General features: G+C 37.3%; 1 protein-coding gene across 1 annotated transcript in view; it reads left to right on the top strand.

The window, feature by feature from the left end:
* The window catches only part of LOC134344936 (uncharacterized), a 92,052-nt gene extending 69,424 nt beyond the window's left edge, over positions 1 to 22,628 (top strand). The window contains exons 5-10 of the mRNA XM_063045068.1: positions 885 to 1,027; positions 5,536 to 5,632; positions 12,999 to 13,151; positions 15,651 to 15,823; positions 19,191 to 19,356; positions 20,617 to 22,628. Coding sequence (XP_062901138.1) covers positions 885 to 1,027; positions 5,536 to 5,632; positions 12,999 to 13,151; positions 15,651 to 15,823; positions 19,191 to 19,356; positions 20,617 to 20,814 — 930 coding nt within the window. The 3' untranslated portion in view covers positions 20,815 to 22,628. The remainder of the gene's footprint in view (positions 1 to 884; positions 1,028 to 5,535; positions 5,633 to 12,998; positions 13,152 to 15,650; positions 15,824 to 19,190; positions 19,357 to 20,616) is intronic.
* The last annotated feature ends 434 nt before the right edge of the window (positions 22,629 to 23,062 follow it).

The following is a 23,062-nucleotide window of genomic DNA, read 5'->3' on the forward strand; positions in this document are numbered from 1 at the left end:
AATCTTCCGGAGGGAAGGCCTCAAAATCCACGGCTTTGCCTGCAGTTGGTGACCGAGATTGAGGTCGAATCGCTCGGATAGAGATGGCGCTCAGTACTTGGTGTCGGAGGGCTGATCAGAGGCTCGAAGTTTTCGGACGACTCAGAGTCGGACTGTGGTCGGGCATGGCAGGGAGAGTTTTTCTTCCTTCTCCCGTCTGCGTGAGATGTGGGACATTTGAGAGACTTTGAACTTTTACTGTGCTTATGGACTGTTCTTCATCAAGTTATGGTATTGTTGCACTGTTGTAACTATATGTTATAATTATGTGGTTTGGTTAGTTTTTTCAGTCTTGGTCTGTCTTGTGTTTTGTGATATCACACCAGAGGAAATATTGTATCATTTCTTAATGCATGCATTACTAAATGACAATAAAAGAGGACTGCGTGTCTTCAGAATCTAATAAACTAAATCTAAGAATATAAGGTTTTGTGCTCTCCCTGGCTGCACTGCTACAGCTAACTACCTGCAGCAGATTAGCACTTATTACCAGTACTAAGTACTGAATATAATTTAAGTTTTGCATAACAGTTATAAATGTAAACACATTAAAATCTTGTTTCAAATTATAAAGTATTCACACAACAAATCGTTATGTGCACAATTTTATTTCTTGAAGAGAACTCATGAGCCCGCGGCCTGAACTAAAATTGCAACAGAATTATTACAAACAAGAGCCTGCACAAACAGGAAAATGAAAAAGATAATAAGTCAAAAAAATTATGAACTTTAATCATAGTCAAATCTTTTCCAAAAATGATTCTTGTTTTTACTGCACTATTTAAAAATATTGGCAAAATACTATTGCCAATAAACTTTTCACTCACTTTTCTTTCTTGTTGTAGAATGGAGTGGAATTGGAAACTGAGGATAAAAATGGGAACACACCTCTAAAGCTTGCAAGAGGTCATCAATATAAAGATATCATTGTATATTTAGAAAACATCATCAGTCTATCAAAGAGTCAGGCTCTGAAATTTGATTGGAGGTAAATTCAGTTGTTTGGTTTATTTTCTAATAAAATATAATGACAACAATTTGTGGAAGTTTTATACTTGAGCCCTAAAGTAAAGAAACTGTTTTAAAAGTATTTGCCAAATTGACAATATGTGTAACTACTACATAGAAGAATTACCATCTCTGGTGTTCAATAGGAGTATAAAGAAATGTATGCAATTGTTCTAGTAATTTGTGTATGTGTGTGAGGATGACATTATCAGTAAAGAACGCCAAATGTCTTGGGAATTACTCTCAGGTTTGGTAATTTTTAATTATCAGTGGTTTCTTAATGCAAGTTGGGTAGTTGGTTTAGATCAATCATCCCTTTTATTGAACAAGGTGTGAAGGTTAGCAATTTGTTTGGGGTGTCAAATTCCCTATTCATAAAGTAATGGAAGGTGGGGGAGGGGATGCTTACACAGGCTATTGAGAATCCTGTGCCTGATTTTGCTGCTTTGCAGGTCTCACCGACTGCAGCACAGTCATGTGTCCTTCCTATTTCCCTGTGTTTGCATGCTGTAGGAATTGTGTTTGATGCTGCTGTGACCTTTACAGCCAGGAAAGCAGAGTCAGGTTAATGTTTTATTAAAATGAGCCAAAGATAGAATAAGATAAGCACGACATAAAGTTATTGATCCAGAGGATGCTTGGTTTGCAAGCACGTTCTGATAATACAAAAGGTGATTCTTTTCCATTACAAGTAATTCTTAATTATTGTTCATTTAGTAATTCTGATATAGCTTACTTTGACTATGTTTTAACAGTCATTTTAAAATAACTTGTTTAGACACAAGGACCTTTACACAGGAATTTACAGGAACAGGGGAAAGAATATCGAAACCTGAAAATTACACTTTCAGATAGGATCTTTAAAGATAGGAACTGGACAACTGAGAACAAATGTTCAAATGGGCAGAGATCCAACTCCAATTTCAGAATTCCTATCTGATAGTAGGAGCTTTCAGTTGTGGTCATTTTTTATCAAGGCAACAGAAGTTGGGTTGAGGATCAAGTTCAAGTTTAGGTTCAGGTTTATTGTCATTGGCAAACATATCCAGATACAAATGCCATGAAAATTCACTTTTTAAAGCAACATAGTCATAGTCATACTTTATTGATCCCAGGGGGAAATTGGTTTTCGTCACAGTTGCTCCATAAATAATAAATAGTAATAGAACCATAAATAGTTAAATAGTAATATGTAAATTATGCCAGTAAATTACGAAATAAGTCCAGGACCGGCCTATTGGCTCAGGATGTCTGACCCTCCAAGGGAGGAGTTGTAAAGTTTGACGGCCACAGGCAGGAATGACTTCCTATGACGCTCAGTGCTGCATCTCGGTGGAATGAGTCTCTGGCTGAATGTACTCCTGTGCCCACCCAGTACATTATGTAGTGGATGGGAGACATTGTCCAAGATGGCATGCAACTTAGACAGCATCCTCTTTTCAGACACCACCGTCAGAGAGTCCAGTTCCATCCCCACAATATCACTGGCCTTACGAATGAGTTTGTTGATTCTGTTGGTGTCTGCCACCCTCAGCCTGCTGCCCCAGCACACAACAGCAAACATGATAGCATTGGCCACCACAGACTCGTAGAACATCCTCAGCATCGTCCGGCAGATGTTAAAGGACCTCAGTCTCCTCAGGAAATAGAGACGGCTCTGACCCTTCTTGTAGACAGCCTCAGTGTTCTTTGACCAGTCCAGTTTATTGTCAATTCATATCCCCAGGTATTTGTAATCCTCCACCATGTCCACACTGACCCCCTGGATGGAAACAGGGGTCACCGGTACCTTAGCTCTCCTCAGGTCTACCACCAGCTCCTTAGTCTTTTTCACATTAAGCTGCAGATAATTCTGCTCACACCATGTGGCGAAGTTTCCTACCGTAGCCCTGTACTCAGCCTCAACTATGGCAGAGTCATCAGAATAGTACATTATAGCATAGTACATTACAAATATGCCAAACATAAGTTAACAAAAACCTAAAGCAACATAAATTATACCTAATTTACATGTCAAAATAAACAATAACATTAGTAAAAGCTGAGAGAAAAACAAATACAGTCTGAGGTTGTGTTAAGAGTTTTTTAAGGTCAGTTCAAGAACCTAACAGCAGTGGGGAAGAATCTGTTGTTTAATTTTAAGTGTGGTTCTTCACACCCCTTTACCTCCTTCCTGCCTGATGGCCATCTTGACAAGAGAGCATGGTCTGGATGGCAGGGGTCCCCAGTAATGGATTTCACCTTCCTAAGACATTATCTCATATAGATATCCTCAGTGACGGGGAGAGTTATACCCATCATGTAAATGGCTGAGTCCACTAATCTTTGTTGCCTCTTGTACTTCCATGCTTTGGATTTTCCATGAAGTGACAAGCCAAATTGTTTTAGCAGGGGACATGCTCATGAAAATGGGTGAACTATAATTTTGAAAGCAGTAAGGATATTGGTCAAATTGTCAAGAGTGGTTAATCTTGAAGGTATGGGAAGTGATTCATGGGTCTGTGAACCTAATATTATCAATAAGGACAAAGCAGCAAAATAAGAACAATGCATTTACCACATAGTTTTGTAGTCTGGGTGAGCATCATTCACTGACTGTTGGTTACAAGGGAAGATAATACATCTCAGCTTAGTGATTGAATTTCTCACATTCTCACACATTGGATGCGGCTTTCTATGGAAATCCTCCTGTGTTTCCATCATAATTTCATTAATAAGTCAGTGAACTTCGAGTTTTTTTTTCGAATTCATCAATAGGATATGTCCATTCTTAAAAAACTTTGAGAAAGTAGTAGGAGCCATCTTATTGATGCCTTCCAGTCATTCTGGTAACGACATACTGTGCTGTGTGGTAAGTTCCTGGATAAAACTTCCAAGTCGGTATGGTGAGGAATTTCCAGGTAGTGGTGTTTCAATGCACCTGCCATCCTAATCCTTCTGAATGGTGAAAATCACAGGTTGGTGAGTCACTATAATGCATTTTGTAAAAGGTATTCGCTTCAGCCACAGAATACCGAGCTTCAGATGATGAATAAGATGTCAGTCAAGTAACTGCTTTGGCCTAAATGATGACCAGTAAAGCCTTAATATAGTTGATTAATTAAAGCAATTGTCTATTTTCTTTATTATCACACCCAAGATATTAACCATACTCAAAACTAAGTACTGTTTTAAAAAGAAAGTATTAACAGGATTGTTTATAAAAAGGAAATGTTCTAATATAAAACAACACGATATTCTACCCAATATTTATTTAAGAAAACCATTCCTGCCTTGGTAACACTTCATTACAGAGGTCTTCAGGTATACTCAAATAATAGATGGCATATAATGATTTTTAAATTCAAGTGCTTTGGTGCTGCATCAACTGAGGTTGCTCAGATTTTTCTTCATTTTTTTATTATTTAGCCTATAACCTATAGAAGCAGAAATAGACTATTCAACCCATCAAGTCTGCTCCATCATTCAATCATCACTGATTCTTTTTAAATCCCTTTCTTCCACCTTCTATCCTTAACCCTTAGCCCCCTTAACAATCAAAAACTTATCAATCTCTCCCTTAAATACACCAACGACGATGCTCCAGTCTCCAGTGGCAAGTAATTCCACAAATTCACCCCCTTTAGTTGAAGCAATTTATCTCCATCTCACTTTCAAAGGGATGTCTCTTTATACTGAGGCATCCACTCTATCTCAGTGTTCAGTATCACATCATTTTTCAGTATCCAGCATTCGGTATTTATTTTAGATTCACTGGTAGTCGATGGTGTTTTGAATGTTCTGAAGAAGGGCACATTTTGAAAGATGGTTTGCAAACCATGTGAAACTGTAATCATGCAAACTTTTCTAACAATAACTTGAAATCACTTCTATATATGGAGTTGTTTGCTTATATGTTTATTGTCATTTTCAAGAGCATTAGACACAGGTTGTAAAAGCATAAGTCTGAATTTTATGTGTTTCTCTACATTAGCTTTCATGTTGTACTTGACCTTGCCACACTTGCATAAATGTTGACCATCTATCTCAGGGGGTTTATCTCATATACTGCGTGCCTAAATTGTACAAGAACATTTATGGCTGTTAGTATTCTTGCTGGCAGCTGAGGGTTTGTTCTGTATTTCTATTAATCCCATAAAATCTTCTGTTTCCAAATTCCCTTTGGCATAAGCATTAGCAATAATTTTATTTAACATTTACATGAATCTTTTTGCTCCCCATATTGGTTGTATTATACATAAATTAATAGTCTAGATTTACTATAACTGTAGTGAAAATAGTACTCAAAGAAGAGTTTATAATGGCAAAAATATTAGCAATTTTCTTTATTTTCTTTGGAGGATAGTTTACTGAACAAAATAAAATATGAACTTTGTTATTACTGCTTACCAGGGTTCTTGAATTCAATTAATTTGTCAAATGTAGCCACAATACATTTTACAACACTGAGTGCCAGAGATCTCATCTATATTTTCTAATTGATTACAGTACATTGGTCTTTGGCCCACCAGGAAAATCAAAAGGACCGCTATTTTTCTTTTATGGCTGTTTGCTGTTGTGGGGTTACCCTACTTATTTTACCCAGGTCAGTAAATTAAGACATGCTAAAGTTACTGTATAGTCAACTGATACCCAGCAAAATGTACAATATATTACTAGAAATTGCCATTCAATACATCATTATATGATTTCCTTTTTCCAACACAGTAGCCTATACTTTTCTAATATTATGAAGCAGTGTGTTATCAATTATCTTGTAAGGCTGTATTACTGGGTGATTTTGATTTCCCCAGTATTGTCTGGGCCTGTATAGGGTATAGTTTCTGAAATGTGCCTAGGGAAGTTTCCTGAGCTATTATACAGTATAGAGGCCCCTATTCAGGAACGTGCAATGCTGGACCTCCTCTTAGGGAATGGGGCAGTGCAAGTAATTGAAGTGTTCCCTGATTGGAACTAATTCTATTAGTTTTAAGATAGAGGTGGAAAAAGATAGGTCAGGTCCACAGGTAAGGACCTAAACTGGAACAGGGCTACTTTTAGAGGAACCAGACAGGTTGATTGGCTGAGCCTGTTCGAAGAGAAAGGAACAATTGGCAAGTAGGAGGCTTTTAACAGTGTGATGGCAAATGTCCGGAAGCAGTATATTCCTGTTAGGGTGAAGGAAAGCTTAGGGAATCTTGGCTGATGAGTGATATTTTGGCTTTGGTCAAGGAAATGAAGGAAATATATGGTGGATTTAGAAGATCAAGGATGAGTGAATCCCTTGATGACTATTAAAAGATTAAGTGTATGCTAAAGAGGGAAACCAGGAGAGCAAAGAGAGAGTATGAGATGGATTTGGCAGGTACTACTACAACTACTACATCGACTCAGGCCTAGGGGGCCAGCGTCGGGCGCAATGACGGACTCTCCACTTCTCCTTCTCCCTCAGCAGTGTGTTCAGTTCATCTACATTAGCCGCACCGCTGTCTTCTAGGAGCGTGTTGACCATAGTCTTGGGAAGGCGCCCAGGGTTTGTCCTCCCATGCTTGGGCTCCCATATGATGACTAGGCTGGCTCGGGGTGGCATAGACAGTGCCCCGCTAGTTGCAGTCTTCTCGCCTCGATTTTAGTGGTGAGCATCGGTAGGTCGTTATAGAGCCCAACGTTCGTCATGTGCTGTTGCCAACACACGTCAAGAGCCATCCGGAGCATTCGTGTATAGCAACCATCTAGAGACTTTCGCATAGTCTTGGTGAGTGTCCACGTCTCACATCCGTACGTGAGAATGGACTCTATGACTGCTATGAAAATCCTCTTTTTAAGCCCCCTGGTCAGGTTCAACTTGGCAGATAAGTTAAGAAAAATCCCAAGAGGTTATGTTAAAAGTAGCTTTAGCTTAACTAAAAGGGTAGCTTGAGAGAGAGTAGGTCCTCAGAGATTAGCAGGATGACTACGTCTTGGCTTGCAGGGATGTGCAGGACTTTTAAGAATATTCTCTTTGGTGTTAACTGAGCAGAAAATCATGTTTGCTCAACAGATAGGGGAAAGAAGTAGAGATCATTTGGAAGACATTCATATTACCAAAGAGAGGTATTTTCAGCCTTACAATGTATTAAGGTGAATAAATCCCCAGAGCCTGGTCGAGTGTATCCTTAGACTTTGTAGGAGCTTACAGAAGGAATTGCAAAGGCCCTTACGGAGATATTTACTTCATTGATATCTGCTGGTGAAGTTTCCAAAGACCAGGAGGTGGCTAATGGTGTTCCATTGTTTATGAAGGGTATCAAGGTCATGCTGGGAACTTCAGGCCAGTCAGACTGACATTAATAAGGGGAGGTTACGGCAGGAAATTCTGAGGGACAGCATCTACCAGCATTTGGATAGACAGAGTCTGATTAAGAGTCAGCGTGACTCTATGCATGGAAAGTCATGCTTGATGAATCTTTTAGCTCTTTGACAAGATAAACTAAAAGGAAGATGAGGGGAGAACAGTGGATATTGTCTATTTGGACTTCAGCAAGGCCTTTGACAAGGCTGGTCTGGAAGGTTAGGTCTGGAGTCCAAGAAGAGCCAGTTGGGTAGTAACCAAAGAATGAGGAGTCATCAGGATCTGATTAAGAATCTTGGCCCAAAATGTCTACTGTTTATTCTTTTCCATAAACGCTGCCAGGCCCGCTGAGTTCCTCCAGCATTTTGTGGGTGTTGCCTGGAGTTCCAGTACCTGCAGATTTTCTCATCTTTCTACAGTCGGAGGATATTCTGGGGGCAGCCTACAAGTGTCGCCATGCTTCCATTCCTCGTAACATGGGAGACTGAGGAAGTATACAAAATTATGAGAGACATAGAGAGGGTGGATGGTAACAGTCTTTTCACTGGGGTACGGGAGGGGGTGTTGGGGGGGTGGAGTGGAGAGGCAAACTAGGGTGCATACTGTAGATTTAGGGGAGAGGCAAAAGATTTAAAAGGAACCTGAGGACAAATTTTTCATGGAGAGTGTGGTGAGTGTATGGAACAAGCTGCCAGAGTAGATGGTTAAGGCAGGTATGAAAGTATCATTTAAGAGGATCTTGGATAGGTACATGCAGAGGCAGGGCTTAGAAGGATATGGATCGAAGAAATCAACTAGCAGGGTGGACGCCCTATTTGGCATGGACTTGTTGAGCTCAGGGCCCTATGTCAGTGCTGCATTCCTCTACACTCGATGATTAAAAAAGCAGCTTACAAATTTTTAGGAATCAGGAGTGTGTATTTTCTCTGTTCAGATATGATACTGAATTTAGCGTCATTACGGCATCAAGAAAAATAGGCTTTTCAGTGCTAGAATTAAATGTGATTCAGAATGCCACTTAAGAAATCAGTTATTCCTGAGTAAATCAGTTCAACCTTTTCATTGTACTTGACTTAAAAGCAATGCATAAATATTAAAAGTTCATAGCGCATAATTGATTCTATGCTGATTTAATTTGCAATAACTGTAACAACACATCTCGTGGTTGAACAGGATGTCACTAACAGTAATTTCACATTTCGATATTTAACTTCCCATGTGCAAACAGCAAAGTTTGCTGTAGTTTTACATGACATAATCGATAGTGTTAGTTTCAATGCCATTCCAAGCCAGAAAGTCCAGGCCTAAGTATTACTGATAACTATGATACAGGATAATTTCCCATTCCTTTGCATCCCAAGTCTTATGGTATGCATAACTGCACTAATATGATTATCAAGATTATGATTTGGATTGGAGAAGGAAGTATCATAGAGGAATATTATGAAGGTTGTTGCATATTAATATAGAATTTCATGGCATTTAATGCTGAGGGGTGTGTGGTCAGTGGTCAGTTCTTTCTTTGATGGTATCTAATGTATATCTTGCTCTGCTTCCAAGAAGAACAATTGGCCAACATATCACTCCAAGTTTATGTATAGTATCTTGCAACCAACGTGGAATCAGGGCTGGGGTGGCTGAGAAGTCCAGATAAAATCAAGTCAGAGTCAGATAAGGACTAATTGAATGTACGGGAGAACAAAATATTGGAGAATCTTCTCACACTCCATTTAGAAAACAAATGTATCAAAAAACATCATTTCATGGAATTAAGTAATGCAAGAAACTCAAATAGCAAATATACAAATTAGTTGCCCAATTTTACATAACTGAATAAGACAGCTGCTTTGGGTAAATGTCAGGTGAATGACCTTTTTTATGAAACCCATTCTGCATCATATCTTTCTTTCTTTTTAAATCTTTTTATTGAGTAAGTATACAAAAAAGGTAAGCCATATAAACATTAATACAATGTTAAAGTATAATAAAATTCCAAAAGATAACAATACCAAAAAGAAAATACTACAAACAATGTAATTTAAGCATAAGAAACCAAGATAACATAATAGTATACTAGATTTTATATATATCAATGGAAAAAAAAAGAAAAAAAAAACCCCAAAAAAAAAACCCACCGTGCAACTAACTAAAAGCAAAGCAAAGCAATGGGCTAACTTGAAACCAAACAGAGTTAAACTTAAAATCACGTCCTCAATCCCGACCTCCATTAAAACAGTGAAGAAAAAACAAGAAGGGTAAGAAAAAACAAGAAGGGTAAGAAAAAACAAGAAGGGTAGATTCTGCATCATATCAACAGCATAACAAACTACTCCAAAATATGGAGGCCTTGATGGCCTCAAACATGGATCTAGATTTCCACTGATTTACACAGATCAGGTGGTCTACATAATATTTCAAATTTTTTATCATTCCTGAAATACTAAACATGTTACTAATCTCTTTCAAATTGTGTTTTAGTTGCTACATAACCAAAATATAAAAAAAATTACACACATGTAAAATTTCGTGACAATGGGCATCCTCCCTTTTATATAAACACTTGTCTCAAGCTTTCAAAGAATAAAGTACAATGGTCAATTTGTTGGATCAGTTTCAGTGTTAGCTGCTATTGAAGACAAGACATTCAGATTACTCAGATGCATTTTATTTAAATCTTGCTATCATCAAAATTATAAAAAAAACACTACATTCTTTTTCATAGTCTGTCATTGGCATGATCAGGAAAGTTTAAAAAAATGATGTAGAATTTAGGGAATGTTGACTAAAGGTCATTTTGCATTAAACTTTGTGCAAATTTTTAAAAATTGTCTGGTTTGTCCTCTTACATAAGAATTTCAATTGTATGAATTTGTCATGAAAGTTATGTTAATGTAAAGTACAGCAAGTTCAGTTGCACAACAATGTCCAACAAGATATATTCAAAAACAACCCAGAAACAACTGTTCCGCACTCAGTCAATAATCAGCTTACACCTTAAACTTTCCTGATAGCAAAGATAAAAAGTTGCATCAAAGGTATCTGAATGCCTTGCCTCTGATAGCAGTTAAACGGGAACTGATGCAACAAACATAAATGACTTCAATGGGAAACTTTTAGCTTCCCTAAAGCTTGGTAACTGGAAACTGTTCAATAATTTTGTGAAACAATCTTGCATGAATTTGTTTCTGCATCTTTTTCAAATTTACGGAAGAGTTTTCACACCGTTATTCAAATAATTGCAGTGATTGAACTGCTGCATTCAGGTCACTGTCACGTTGCCATGGCAATCGATTGAAAAATGGTGTTCCAAAATTATGCCAAAAAATTAGCTTCCATTGTTTCATCTCGATTAAAATTTGCACTCCTTCAGAATGAATGTCACGTTCCAGGTTTAAACCTTTGGCAGGATTTTTGAGTTTTGCTGAATTTTGTTACAGTTTGGACCCTAAGCTTCTGTGAAAAATATGCAATTGTTCCATCTTTTTTGTCTGATAGACTTTTGATGAGAATCAAAAATGACGAGTCACAAATATTACAGAAAACTTATTTCTAGTTAAGTCTGGACTCTGAGGGAAAAAAAATAAAATCACTGTATAACCTAAAAAAAAGTATATAGTAACAAACGGTTCTCATTAATTCAGTCAACTCACTTTAAATTTAAAGAAAAACAGCTGACTACAGATAATATTGGGTTATTTTGGCGAACTCTGCATCTGAGAATGGAGCTCTCCACTTTGAAGACAAAACATAGCTTTGGACCACATGGACAACAGCATCAAAAAAAAATAGTTTTTTCCCATATAACACAAAACTCATTTGTAAGTTTTCTCACCCAAACCAGCAAAGCACCTTAGGATTTTATAGACCCCATTTTTTTACATTACTTTTCACAGAAGTTAAATATGCAGTGATTGAACTGCTGTATTCAGGTCACTGTCACGTTGCCATGGAGTTATAGATATATTTCCACACCTACTTGAAGATGTAAGTATGATTGAAAGAGTACAGGGAAAACTTACAAGCATGTTGCCGGGAGTTATAAGAAAAGATGAGGTTAGAACTTTATTCCCTAGAGCATAGAAGACTGAGGGGAAATTTGATAGAGGTATACAAAATTATGATGGGTATAGATATGCTAAATGCAAGCAGGCTTTTTCCACTGAGGTTGGGTGAAACTAGAACTAGAGGTCTTGGGTTAAGGATGAAAGGTGAAATGTGTAAGGGAAATATATGGGGAAACTTCTTCATTCAGAGGGTGGTAAGTATATGGAACAAACTGCCTGTGCAAGTGATGGATGTGATTTCGATTTCAACATTTAAGAGAAGTTTGGGTAGGTACTCAGATAGGAGGAGTATGGAGAGCTATGGTCTGAGTGCAGGTTGATGGGACTAGGCAGTTCAAATGATCAAGTACAAACTGGATGGGCCAAAGGGCCTGTTTCTGTGCTGTGCTTCTATGACTGTGACTGTACCCTCAGTACTATTCAATAAGCTCCAAAACTTGGGACTCTGTACCTCCCTCTGAAACTGGATCCCTGACTTCCTCATTGGGAGACCACAGTCATCGTGGATCGAAAATAACATCTCCTCCTCGCTGACAATCAACACTGATGCACCGCAAGGATGCGTGCTTAGCCCACTGTTCTACTCTCTCTGCACCTATGACTGAGTGGTTAGGCACAGCTCAAAATCCATCTACAAGTTTGCCAGTGACACAATTATTGTTGGCAGAAGTTCAGCTGGTGATGAAGGAGTGTACAGGAGTAAGATAGCTCAGCCGGTTGAGGGGTGCCACAACAACAACTTTTCACTCAACATCAGTAAGGCCAAGGAATTGATTGGAGACTTCAGGAAGGGGAAGTCAAGGAAACACACATCAGTCCTCACTGAAGGATCAGCAGTGGAAATGGATGTCAACATCTCCGAAGATCTCTCCCAGGCCCAACATACTGATGCAGTTACAAAGGAGGCATGACTGTGGCTGTATTTCATTCGGAGATTGAGGAGACTTGGTAAGTCACCAAGGACTCTAGCAAATGTCTACAGATTACTGTGGAAAGCATTCTAAACAGTTTGCATCACTATTTGGTATGGAGAGGCCACTGCACAGTATCAGAAAAAGCTGAAGAAAGATGCAAACTCAGCCAGTCCCATCATGGCCAGTAGCCTTCCTGCTGCAAAGCAGCAAATTTCACAACATATGCCAGTGTTATTAGACCTGATTCTGATTCTGAACACCTTCTATTACAGAATATTGTAGTCACTAAAAATGTTTTTGAAACTGCTTGTTTGTAGTTCGATGATTTCCTGTCATTAACAAAAGTTGAAGATCCAACTGAGTTTTGACCAATGGTTTACTGACAAATTTATATACATTTAAACTGAACCACAAATAATTGATTTTTTTATAATTAAACAAAATGAGCAGAGAGATAAGTGAATGGTAGTAAGTTTGCTTGAATACTAGGTTACCAATACATATGAAAATACAAACCACAGAATTTACTCACTTTTTATTGCTCTATTGACTCAGTGTGTTTAAGAAGATGTAGTAAATATTAAGTTACATACTGTGTGTTTTAAAACCAAGTTCATTAATCTGCCATGAATAACTGGAGTTGTTATCTATTTTATTGCACAGATTGTCTCAATCTCGTTCTCCAGGCTAATGGGCTTCCATATCACCTTCTTGATCTCCAATGTACTGATGTGGTATCTATTCCTAAATGCTTCCCTAATGAATCCTGGTTTTCTTCACAGAGACTGTGAAGAATATGATCATGCTCTCAGAAAGGTATAATAATCAGCTTTCTTGTGCACTGAGGAAGTTGCTCATTCAGTAAATTGCAAGACTTGTTTCCTCACCAAATGCTTGTAGCCAAGTCTGTCACAGCTTCTAATTCTAAGCAAGTGTTTTCATCAACGGTAAGGTAAAAAAGTGTTTTAAAGAATTATAAATGTTAATCTATTTTTGAAATCACTGACTCTGGTCAATATTATAGTAATGGAGAGAGCTGAATTAAAATACCATTTTTTACTTGATATGTAAAATGAATCTCACACTCACAATCATAAGATGCTAATTGGCTCTGTGCTGCAAACTGAGACTAACAAACACAAAACAGTTTTTAAAATTCTGGTCAAAGAACTAATAATTATCAGTGTATTTGGACTATGATTAGTTATTGCATTAAAACTCTCTAGTTAATGAGAAGCAGACTAATTCTGCGCAAAAGGAAGAATAGGTTTGGGTAATGCTTACAGTACTTAATAGTACATACAGAAAACTACCCTTACAGTGAGTTACCAAGAGCAGTTCTCTGAGAAGTCCACTGGAACTTATAGTTCATTAATCAACCTTCTGATTCATCTTAAGTATAATAGGAGAAAAATGCAGCATTACTTTCTAGAGCTAAATTCATGCAGCAGTAACAATCACCCTTTATATTTCCAACATGTTCAGTCTGATTGAAGTCAACACTGATGGAATTAGTTTCATTAGAACCAAAGGTATGCTGGTGAGTACAACTGATAGTTGATACTCCTGAATGTGATCAATGATAGTGAGAAAAAGCTGACTAATCACCCACATTTTTAATTAAAAAGATGTCAAACATATAATGCTGGATATGTTTAATATATTACAAGCTATTTGCACATTGTAAATGCCTAGCTAAATATAATTAAAGTCTGATTTGAGCCTGTAATTGCTTAACAATAATTGATAATGCTTTCCTTAATTACACTTCAGGACTGGCATAAGCCGTTCATGCTGAAATAGTTGTGAGACTTGCTTCATTGTAAGTTAAGGGGGATATGCTCGAGCACTAAGAATCTGCCTAGATGAACTTTGCTACTTATCTGTCACTACAACTTTCCCTTAGTCCTTACCCTGGGGCTGCAACTCCAATTCCTTTTCAGTATTCATCATTTATGTTGTATCTTTCCTCTGTGGCAAGCTGCAGTTAATCATTTTCAAGTAATAACCAGCACAAAACCAAGTAAAACTTCCCAAATGATCTAGATCCATCAGACAATGGGAAAAAAAAATCAGGCACGGCTCTGAGGCAAGGCACATAAATCTTAAATGTATTCGGCTTCTATTAACTGAATCACACTGGAAACCAGAAGCTACGAACCATAGTAGAAATGCTCCTTGAGAATATGCTATTTCCAAAATCTCTCCCCCCATTTAAGCAAATACATACTGTAATTCAGTGCAAGGTTTATACAATTTTTTTAATATTTTATATAATATTTGTCACAACACTCCACTACTTCTAACTTTGATGACATTATGAATAATCTGTAGGTTTAAACCCTAATGATCATGTATGTTTACAATTTTTTAATTGTTTTTTCTGTTTATCATTGCTGTTTCCATGTTAAGGAGTTACTGTCCTTCAAGTTGCTTGCCAGCAGCAATGCCTCTGCAGGCATATCCTAACACTTGTGCCAATAGTCGTTTCAGATATTCTCTTGAGAGCTTATGACTCAGACTGAGTTCAAACTTCCTCACAACAAGACTAGGTTCAAACTTCCTGACTCTATTTTTGCAGGATACAGACATATGATTACTCTCTTCCGATGTCCAAAGAAGCATTAACTTTCTGTTAGTGAATAATTATTTCACTTATTTCACCTTCTGAAAGAAGGTCATGGCTGAATAATTCAGCTGGATTCTTGAGGATGCCAAAACATGGTGAGAGGAATTTACTTAACACACCCTCATGACATTACAGTAAAGCGTGAGAAATTGGCTACATAAGACAATCGTAAATTAACTTGTGTGAAGAATTCAGAAATGCTCTATGTCATTTGAATTTTTGATAATTCTTTTAATTAACTTTCTCTCAAGCAACTGTAACTAAAAATAAAACCAGAAGGAATAGAACCAACCTTGTGGCATGGAGCAGTAATTGATAAAGGTGAATTCAAAGCAAAGTTAAAATTCTAATTGTACACTCAATGTGCATTTCCCAGAGATCTATGCTGGTTCTTGGCCTTTTGCCATATATATGATTTGGATAAAGCAATAGAGAGTTATATATTCAAGTGTGCAGATGACACTTCAGAGTTGTAGTAAATTGAGCAGAAGAGGCCAGGATGTTCCAAAAGAATACAAACAGATTAAGTAAATATACCAACGTGTGACAAATGTAGAGCCCCACAGGTAAATGTGATACCTTCCCTGATATGGAAGCTGGTGGGCTATAATTATTTACAGCATTCTCTGATTTTGTTGCTATCTTCTATAAACATTTTGCTTTGATCACTGACTTTCTATTTTTAGGCAGTTTATTTTGAAGAATGGAAACAGGGAAAGAACCCACTGAGGAGGCTTTGTCATACTTGCCACATTGTGAAGCCTCTCCGGTCCAAGCATTGCCAAGTAACTAACCGCTGTGTGGAGTACTTTGATCATTACTGTCCTTACATCTATAACGATGTAGGCTACAGAAACCGGTACAGTAATGTTGAATTACACTTCTAAACTTTCATTGTTATGTTGTTACTGTATGATACCATTTGATTACTCATAGTTTATGTTTTACTCTTGGATTTGAATGCAAGCAGAACAATATTATGTGCCTTCTCATCCTGACTTTCTGCCTTTCCCTCCTCTGTGCCCCGTTTGCTATCTCATTTTCCCTCGTCTCCTTCCTCTTTCTTCCACAACTTCCTTTTCCATCTTAGTGTTTGTACAGAGTTAAAAAAAAAGCCAGTCCATTGTCATTATCGTGTACTCCACCCATATTCAGGCTCAGAGCTAACTGATGAGAGTGCTTTGCCGACAGACAGCCTGAGGCTAATGATAATAGAGTGATCAAACGTTAACTATGCTCCTAATCCCATTGTAAACAGTACTGGAATAGCAATATTTTTGCATTGTACAACAAGGAGAACTCACATAGGAGAGAAATGAGGGTAAGTGATGGAGTGATAATAGAGGAAGGAGGGAGTGGAGCAGGAAGAAAGGGGTGGTGATGGATGTGGATTGGTGGAAAAGAAAAAGATCGGAGAGAGGGAGAGAATAAGAGGAAGGTGGAGGGACTGCAGTTCTGAGCCAACAGTCGGAGAGTAGGCAATGAATCAAACTGAGCCCAAGTGTTTCTCAATTCAGGCAGGCTTGGATTTCATGCATGAGAAAGGTTGAGACTTTCTGGTATCCCCCTGCCCCTCAGTACATTCCCTTCTTTCTTCCTGATTCTCCTTCTCACTCTCTCACCACTCTTCCTTTGCCTTTCTCTTTCTCTCTCTCTCTCCCATCTATCTTTCTGTCCACCATCACACCACCACATCCTTGTCTCTCCCCTCTTCTTAGTGCTTACTCATCCCAACCATTTCCCTCTGTCTCTAAATGCTCCTGCTGCCCAGCCTCTGGAGAGAGTCAAGTCCTAGATCCCTTTAGGGTCATCTTGATGTAGTTTCTCCATTCATTCCAGTTGCTTTGATCAGTACAGGCTGTGCAAGCATTACAAGCCGGAGCGTAACATTGGAGGTGTAATTATAGGTTCAGCCTCTTGTCTGTTGGAAGGGAATGTCAGAGACAAAATGTCAGGTTATCAGTGACCTTGTAAAGGTGCTATCCAACACATTTTATTTTGAGACTCTGGAGCAACCTTTCCCTGAGCAGAGTAATTAATATGTTAAAAGTAGTATCACAATTGCCTTAATCAAGTATGTTAACACCAACGACTTGACAGCTCAACTAATAGTGCTGCAAGAAAGCACAGTCTAAGGTCTAACTATCTTCAACTGCTTCTGTCGTGATACTTTGTCAGTCAAAGGTCAGAAGTGGAGATGGCCACTGCTGATTGCAATGTATTCAGTTCTCTTTGCAACTTCTCAGGTAATGAAATAGTCTGTACTGTTTCCGGTGGTGAGACATGACAACAGTTAGGCTGGAACTAAAAATCAACATATTACACATATCTGGAAATGATCGTTTCCAATAGGAAAACAACTGATGACCAGACCCTGAAATCCAATGTTAGTATTATCATTTATTTCATCACTGGAAATGCGTTAGGGTTATTTATCAGGAGTGCTGCGTTCGCAGGGCCCCTAGTATTATTATGGATCCCATCCACCCATCCAGTGTCCTCTTTGACTTTCTCCCATCAGGCAGGAGACTCTGATTCATTAAGATAAGAACGATCAGGATGGGAAACAGTTTCTACCCTCAGACCATGAGGCTTCAGAGCTCCCTGCTGCATCGCATTTTAAGTGTCACCAGTTAACTTGTTCCATACCTTACAATATTTAATTATGCACTTTAATTTGTTATTAATATGTGGTTCATCTGTAGATTTTATTCTTACCTTCATAAGTTATCGTGTGTTTTCTGTGTGATGTATACTACTGTGCTTTACACCCCGGTTCAGAGAAACATTATCTCATTTCTATACAGATTATATGATTATATACGTTATATACATGTATATAGTTAAATGGCAATAAACTTGACTTGACTTTTGACCAGAAACTTCATTGGTACATCAGTAGAAATACTGAGGCATATAGCATACTGGAGTCACTTCCTAATTTCCCAAAGCTCACCTTCCCTTTACAAAGTAGAAGACAGAAAAATGGTGAAATACTCTGACCTTGCATAAGGTGCACTTCCAACAAGTCCAGAAGTTCAATGTCATTCAGATTAATGAATTGAGAAAGGTACTTAGATACCTTAAACATTTATTTTATCGATCGAGGTGCACTGTTGGTGCAAATATATGAAGAATAGAATGCTCACCAAACCTCTTTGATGCTTCCTCTACCAAAAAGAAAAGGAGCTGAGACATGGGATTGTCACCATATGCAAGTTCTCGTCCAGCTTATGTGGGAAAGGTTATGAGGGCAGGAGAATGGGGTTGAGAGGAAAAATAAATCAGCCATGATTGAATGACAAAGCAGACTCAATGGCCAAATAGACTAATTTGCTCCTATGTCTTATGTGGAATCTCCCTCCTTACTGCAATCTCAGAGTAATTATTTCATGGAGTAGCAGTTCACTATTCCCTTGTCATGGCCAATTAGAACTGAGTGATAAGTGTTGATTTTGCCAGGAATCCCACATTCTGTCTGTCATTTGCGTTAAACAGTCAGTTGATACTTTCTGCTAGCTAACCCCAAATGTTAAAATCCTTGTATTCAGAGGATGCACAGTTCATGGCATTTACCTGAGCATTCTGAATTCTGAAGAAATCTGGTATTAATACAAGAGGGCAAGTTGTGGTTGTAGAATGATCTATTTTATGTTGATGTAGTCACTAAACCAGTTGAAAGACAAATGGTCCAAAAACTTGGATAGTCGTATTAAGTAGGTTTGGACCAATGCTTGATTGGACTGAATAGGCTTGGACCAATGTTTGATTGAATTCTAGAGCCTAGTTTCTTCAAAGTGCTGAAGATTAGTATCAGGGATCAGAATATTGGAGAGTAGGTGCTGTTTGATCACATTGTCAGTAACCTTGCTGATGATTGAGAGCTGATTCATATGATTGTAATTGACAGGATTGGATTTGTCTTGCCTACTGTGGACTGAAAAGTTTCCACTCTCTTATGGAAGATGCCAATGTTGTACCTGCATTTAAAAAGATAACAAGTTTAAAATGTCAAGATGTGTAGTTTGGGCACTTTTTGAAGCACACATGCAGGGCCTCACTGCTTTGATCCAAGATAGGCTCAGTCAGGAATTTCAGATTCTGGGATACACAAGCTCAGTACCATGTGAGCTGGAACTGTGCGCAAAAATACAATCTACGAAAGGAATACATGTATTACTTACCACTACTAAATATTCTTTATAAACTTTTTGTATATTTTACAGGAATTATTTTTTGGGTTTCCTAGCAACAATGTGCCTTAATAGTGTGATGGGAATCTATCTTGCTTGGGATTGGTTTAATGAGATGGGACGCAGCATTTTCATTGGAATCGGCTTCATATTCCTGTCTGTTATTGCAGTCACATCAGCAATAATGACTGGCATATATGTAAGTGATATTCTGGTCTTTAACATTGCAGTTTTTATTTCACCAGTTCCTTTTCATTCTTGTGCTTCCCCACTTCCTCTGGCAGATCATTCCATGTATGAACTGCTCTCTGTAAAATATCTGAGCTGAATTGGACCCTCATTCACCCTCCTTAAGCAGCTTCCAGAGGGATCACAGGATTAAAAAAAAACACACTGTATCTGCTCTATATTCTTCACAAAGTAAACATTTTGCTTGAGTCAAGATAATTAAATGATGAGTTGTAACAAACACAAGATAAATAACTATTTTCATTTTACTATTGCTGACTTTGTTGCCCTCTAGTGTTTTCCTTTGGTTTAAGCAACTAACACTAGGGTAAATTCAAAATTTTCAGGTTTAAGTGATATGCCTGTTTAGGTCTACCTCCAATGCATTTTTTTTACATTTATACTCTCAATTCAATTATATATACCACAAAGATAGCTTTAAATAGTGTTTGCTCCACACCAGATACAATATGTACTAGATATGAGGAGATTTATATGTTATTTCTACATCAAGCATTAATTTGTTCCAAAAGAGTTACTTGGACCAAGAAATTCATCAGTTGTCAACAGTGCTGCAGATGGTAGCTGCATCGCATTGTACTCTCCTTCTAAGATTTCAGGGGTTCCCAATCTGATTTATGCCATGGACCAACACCATTAAGCAAGGTGTCCATGGACCCCAAGTTGGGAATCTCAATGGAAGTAAAGGACAATATGCTACTTCTACCACAGTTAAACTCTTCTATTTACTTTTTCAACATTTCCTTTCATTCTGCTTAACTCTTGCTGTTTTCCTTTTACTCTTGTTGTTTGCTTCTTGCCAATTCTGCCTCTGTATTAATCTCATATTTTAAAGGTTATAAAGGAAAAGCACAACAATAAAATGCTGCCATATTGTTTGAGACTCTGCAGTTCAGTAGATAACTTGAGTGCATCTGATTACAATAAATATGACTCTGGGATACATATTGCAAATGTTAGCTTGCTTATCACTGGATACTGAACAACATAATCATACAATGATGCACTATTTATACAAGGACTACAGTGGTTCAAATTATGGCTTTAATAATATGAACATTTTAATTTTAAAATAATTATTTGCTGAAGTAGAAAATGAATTCTAACTATGATTTATGACCAACAGTCTAAAGATTAAAACTTTGTAAATTTAACAAGTTTTTTTTGCATTTGAAATACTGCTGATGAATTATTTTTCTGTCATTTACAGTTCTATATGGCTGCACTTAATTTAACAATAAATGAACATATGAATCAGAAGAGATACAGTTATCTTCATACCAAGGATGGACACTTTCATAACACATTCAACAGAGGCATTAGACTGAACCTAATGGAATTCTTTCACCTAATCGATCCACAGAGGGAGGAAGTGTTCAATACAGTGGATGGGTTGCACATCATTTGAACAATGTAAAAACCATGACAACATATATAACTCTCTTCACTCAAAATTACAGCACAAGCATTTTTCTTTATGCATCCTTATAAACTTCTGTTTTGAGAAGGAATGTGAAGATGTACTACATAAGATAAAAACAGCCAATTATGTATCAAAGAAAGGAGAATTTTACTTTTAATGCATAAAAGATTAAGGGGTCAAGTAAAGTTCATCAATCAAACTACACAAATGCATATATTTCTCAATATTGTTGATTTTGGGACTATGATGCATTTGCTGCTATATTCAGGAATCAAGGATGCAAATGTTAAAAAAGTTGAAAGTTTATGATATTCAATGCAAGACATTCTTGCATATATTTTATCACACAAGATGTTGCCAACAGTATATGCCTGTAAATATTCAAGTTATTATCATTGAAATTACTTATTTTAGTGCACTCCAGATGAAAGTATTACCCTGTTATTCAGAGCAAGTGATATTTGGTTAAATTACTCAGAGAAAATAAGTTATCCAAGAATGATTCCAGAGCAAACAGTCTTGCAAAATTATGTAATTAAAATCAGACTGTGCCTATTGCTTGTTCCAAATAGCCAGATGTAGAAGTAAAGGGCTAAGGATATCCACGACAAAACAGAGAGTGGAAGTGGCTTCAACTATGAAAACGGGTTGGTAAAATTCTGATTACTCAGGGAGTTATTTGACTGAACTATTATGTACTTTTTCCCTAGGAGCTATTTTTGTTATCTGGAAAACTTGACTTAAAAACGTATATCCAAATGGAAATTGTGCTTACTTTTTTCAAATCTGCTTCAAATATTTGACAGAGTTCAAGGATGAACAGTTGCATATGGAAAAACTTAACATTTTCTAGATTACAGACAGAATATTAGGGCAAGCCATAATGTTGTGTGGTTCTGAACATGTTTTCAATTTATTCCACAAAACCATTGATGTTTTCTTTTATTGACAGGCTGAAGTTATTTTTCCCTTCCTTATTAGATCTAATAACCTTGATCACTGTAATCACTGTATGTTATTGCAAATTGCTAATTTTTGTTTAAATATTTTTGAACTGTTTTCAGCTTGTAAATGTCTGAAACTGAATTTATGAAGGTGTTTATTGAATATGTAATTTATCAATGTACTGTACGTGAGTTAGGCTCCACCTCCACTAGTCACATATCCTATCAACTGCATATAATACTCATTCCTTCATGGTGAAGCAAACAAAACACAAGAACTTTGTATTGATTTAGATTATCATCAGATCAGTTTTGTAGGTTTCACTCATGAGCATTAAACCCACTCATGAGCATACTTGGCATTGTAGCCCAGAATGATTACCAAACTGATGGCAAAGACATTGGAGCATTAACTTTCCACAAGCCCCATATCAAGTAGACCTGCTATCAAAACTTCAGGCTTAAAGGCTGTATCATGTCATACTGCGGTATTAATATAAATGTTTCACAAATTCTTAATATTACTTGTGCCTTAGTGATTTTTACAATCTATATGCATAATAAAGGAGAAAATGCCCAATAAATTACTTCAGTTTTACAAAAGCACATAGCTGATAAAATTATCTTTATTATTAATTGTAAATTTTACTGTGATTATATCATAAACAGAATGTGTAATTTAATAAGTAGTTCCATTTGTAACATAATCCATCATAAAATTTCATAAGCAGCTTCATTTTACAAAATTTATGTATTATACAGTGCTACTGGAAATGATATTGTTCTGACATTTATTAAACAATTATGCAATGTTCAGTAGTTTTATATCAAAATTACCACTATGCAAAATAACTGCAGTAGATTTTATTCACAAAATATTAAAGATTACATTTTATATGTATGCTTTTGCCTTTGGATTTTCGATCAACCATTCTGATTTTTAGAAAGAGCGTTTATGCAGACTTTCAAGGATGTGTGTGCCAATTAGAAGATTTTAAAGCCTACATGAATTACATTGGCTTTAGGTATCTGTCTGGATAGCAGCATCTATTTCCCTGGCTGTTCCACTATAGCATTTGATTTGCATTGCTACTTATGACTCCATGGCTCCCCTCTTTTGAGCCACAGCCATCTTGAGGCCCTCTCTGCTGCATCGGTGGTACTGCGGATGGCTCTCCTCTTCCTCTCTCCCGCGATGCCCTTAAATGCTGAAGGCTCTAACTAAAGAACGAGCTATGAATCCCCTACAACCAACCTCCACTGGGAGACACCTTGCTCTCCATCCAGCC

This window comes from Mobula hypostoma, chromosome 4 (genome assembly GCF_963921235.1).
Source record: "Mobula hypostoma chromosome 4, sMobHyp1.1, whole genome shotgun sequence".
Taxonomy (NCBI): domain Eukaryota; kingdom Metazoa; phylum Chordata; class Chondrichthyes; order Myliobatiformes; family Myliobatidae; genus Mobula; species Mobula hypostoma.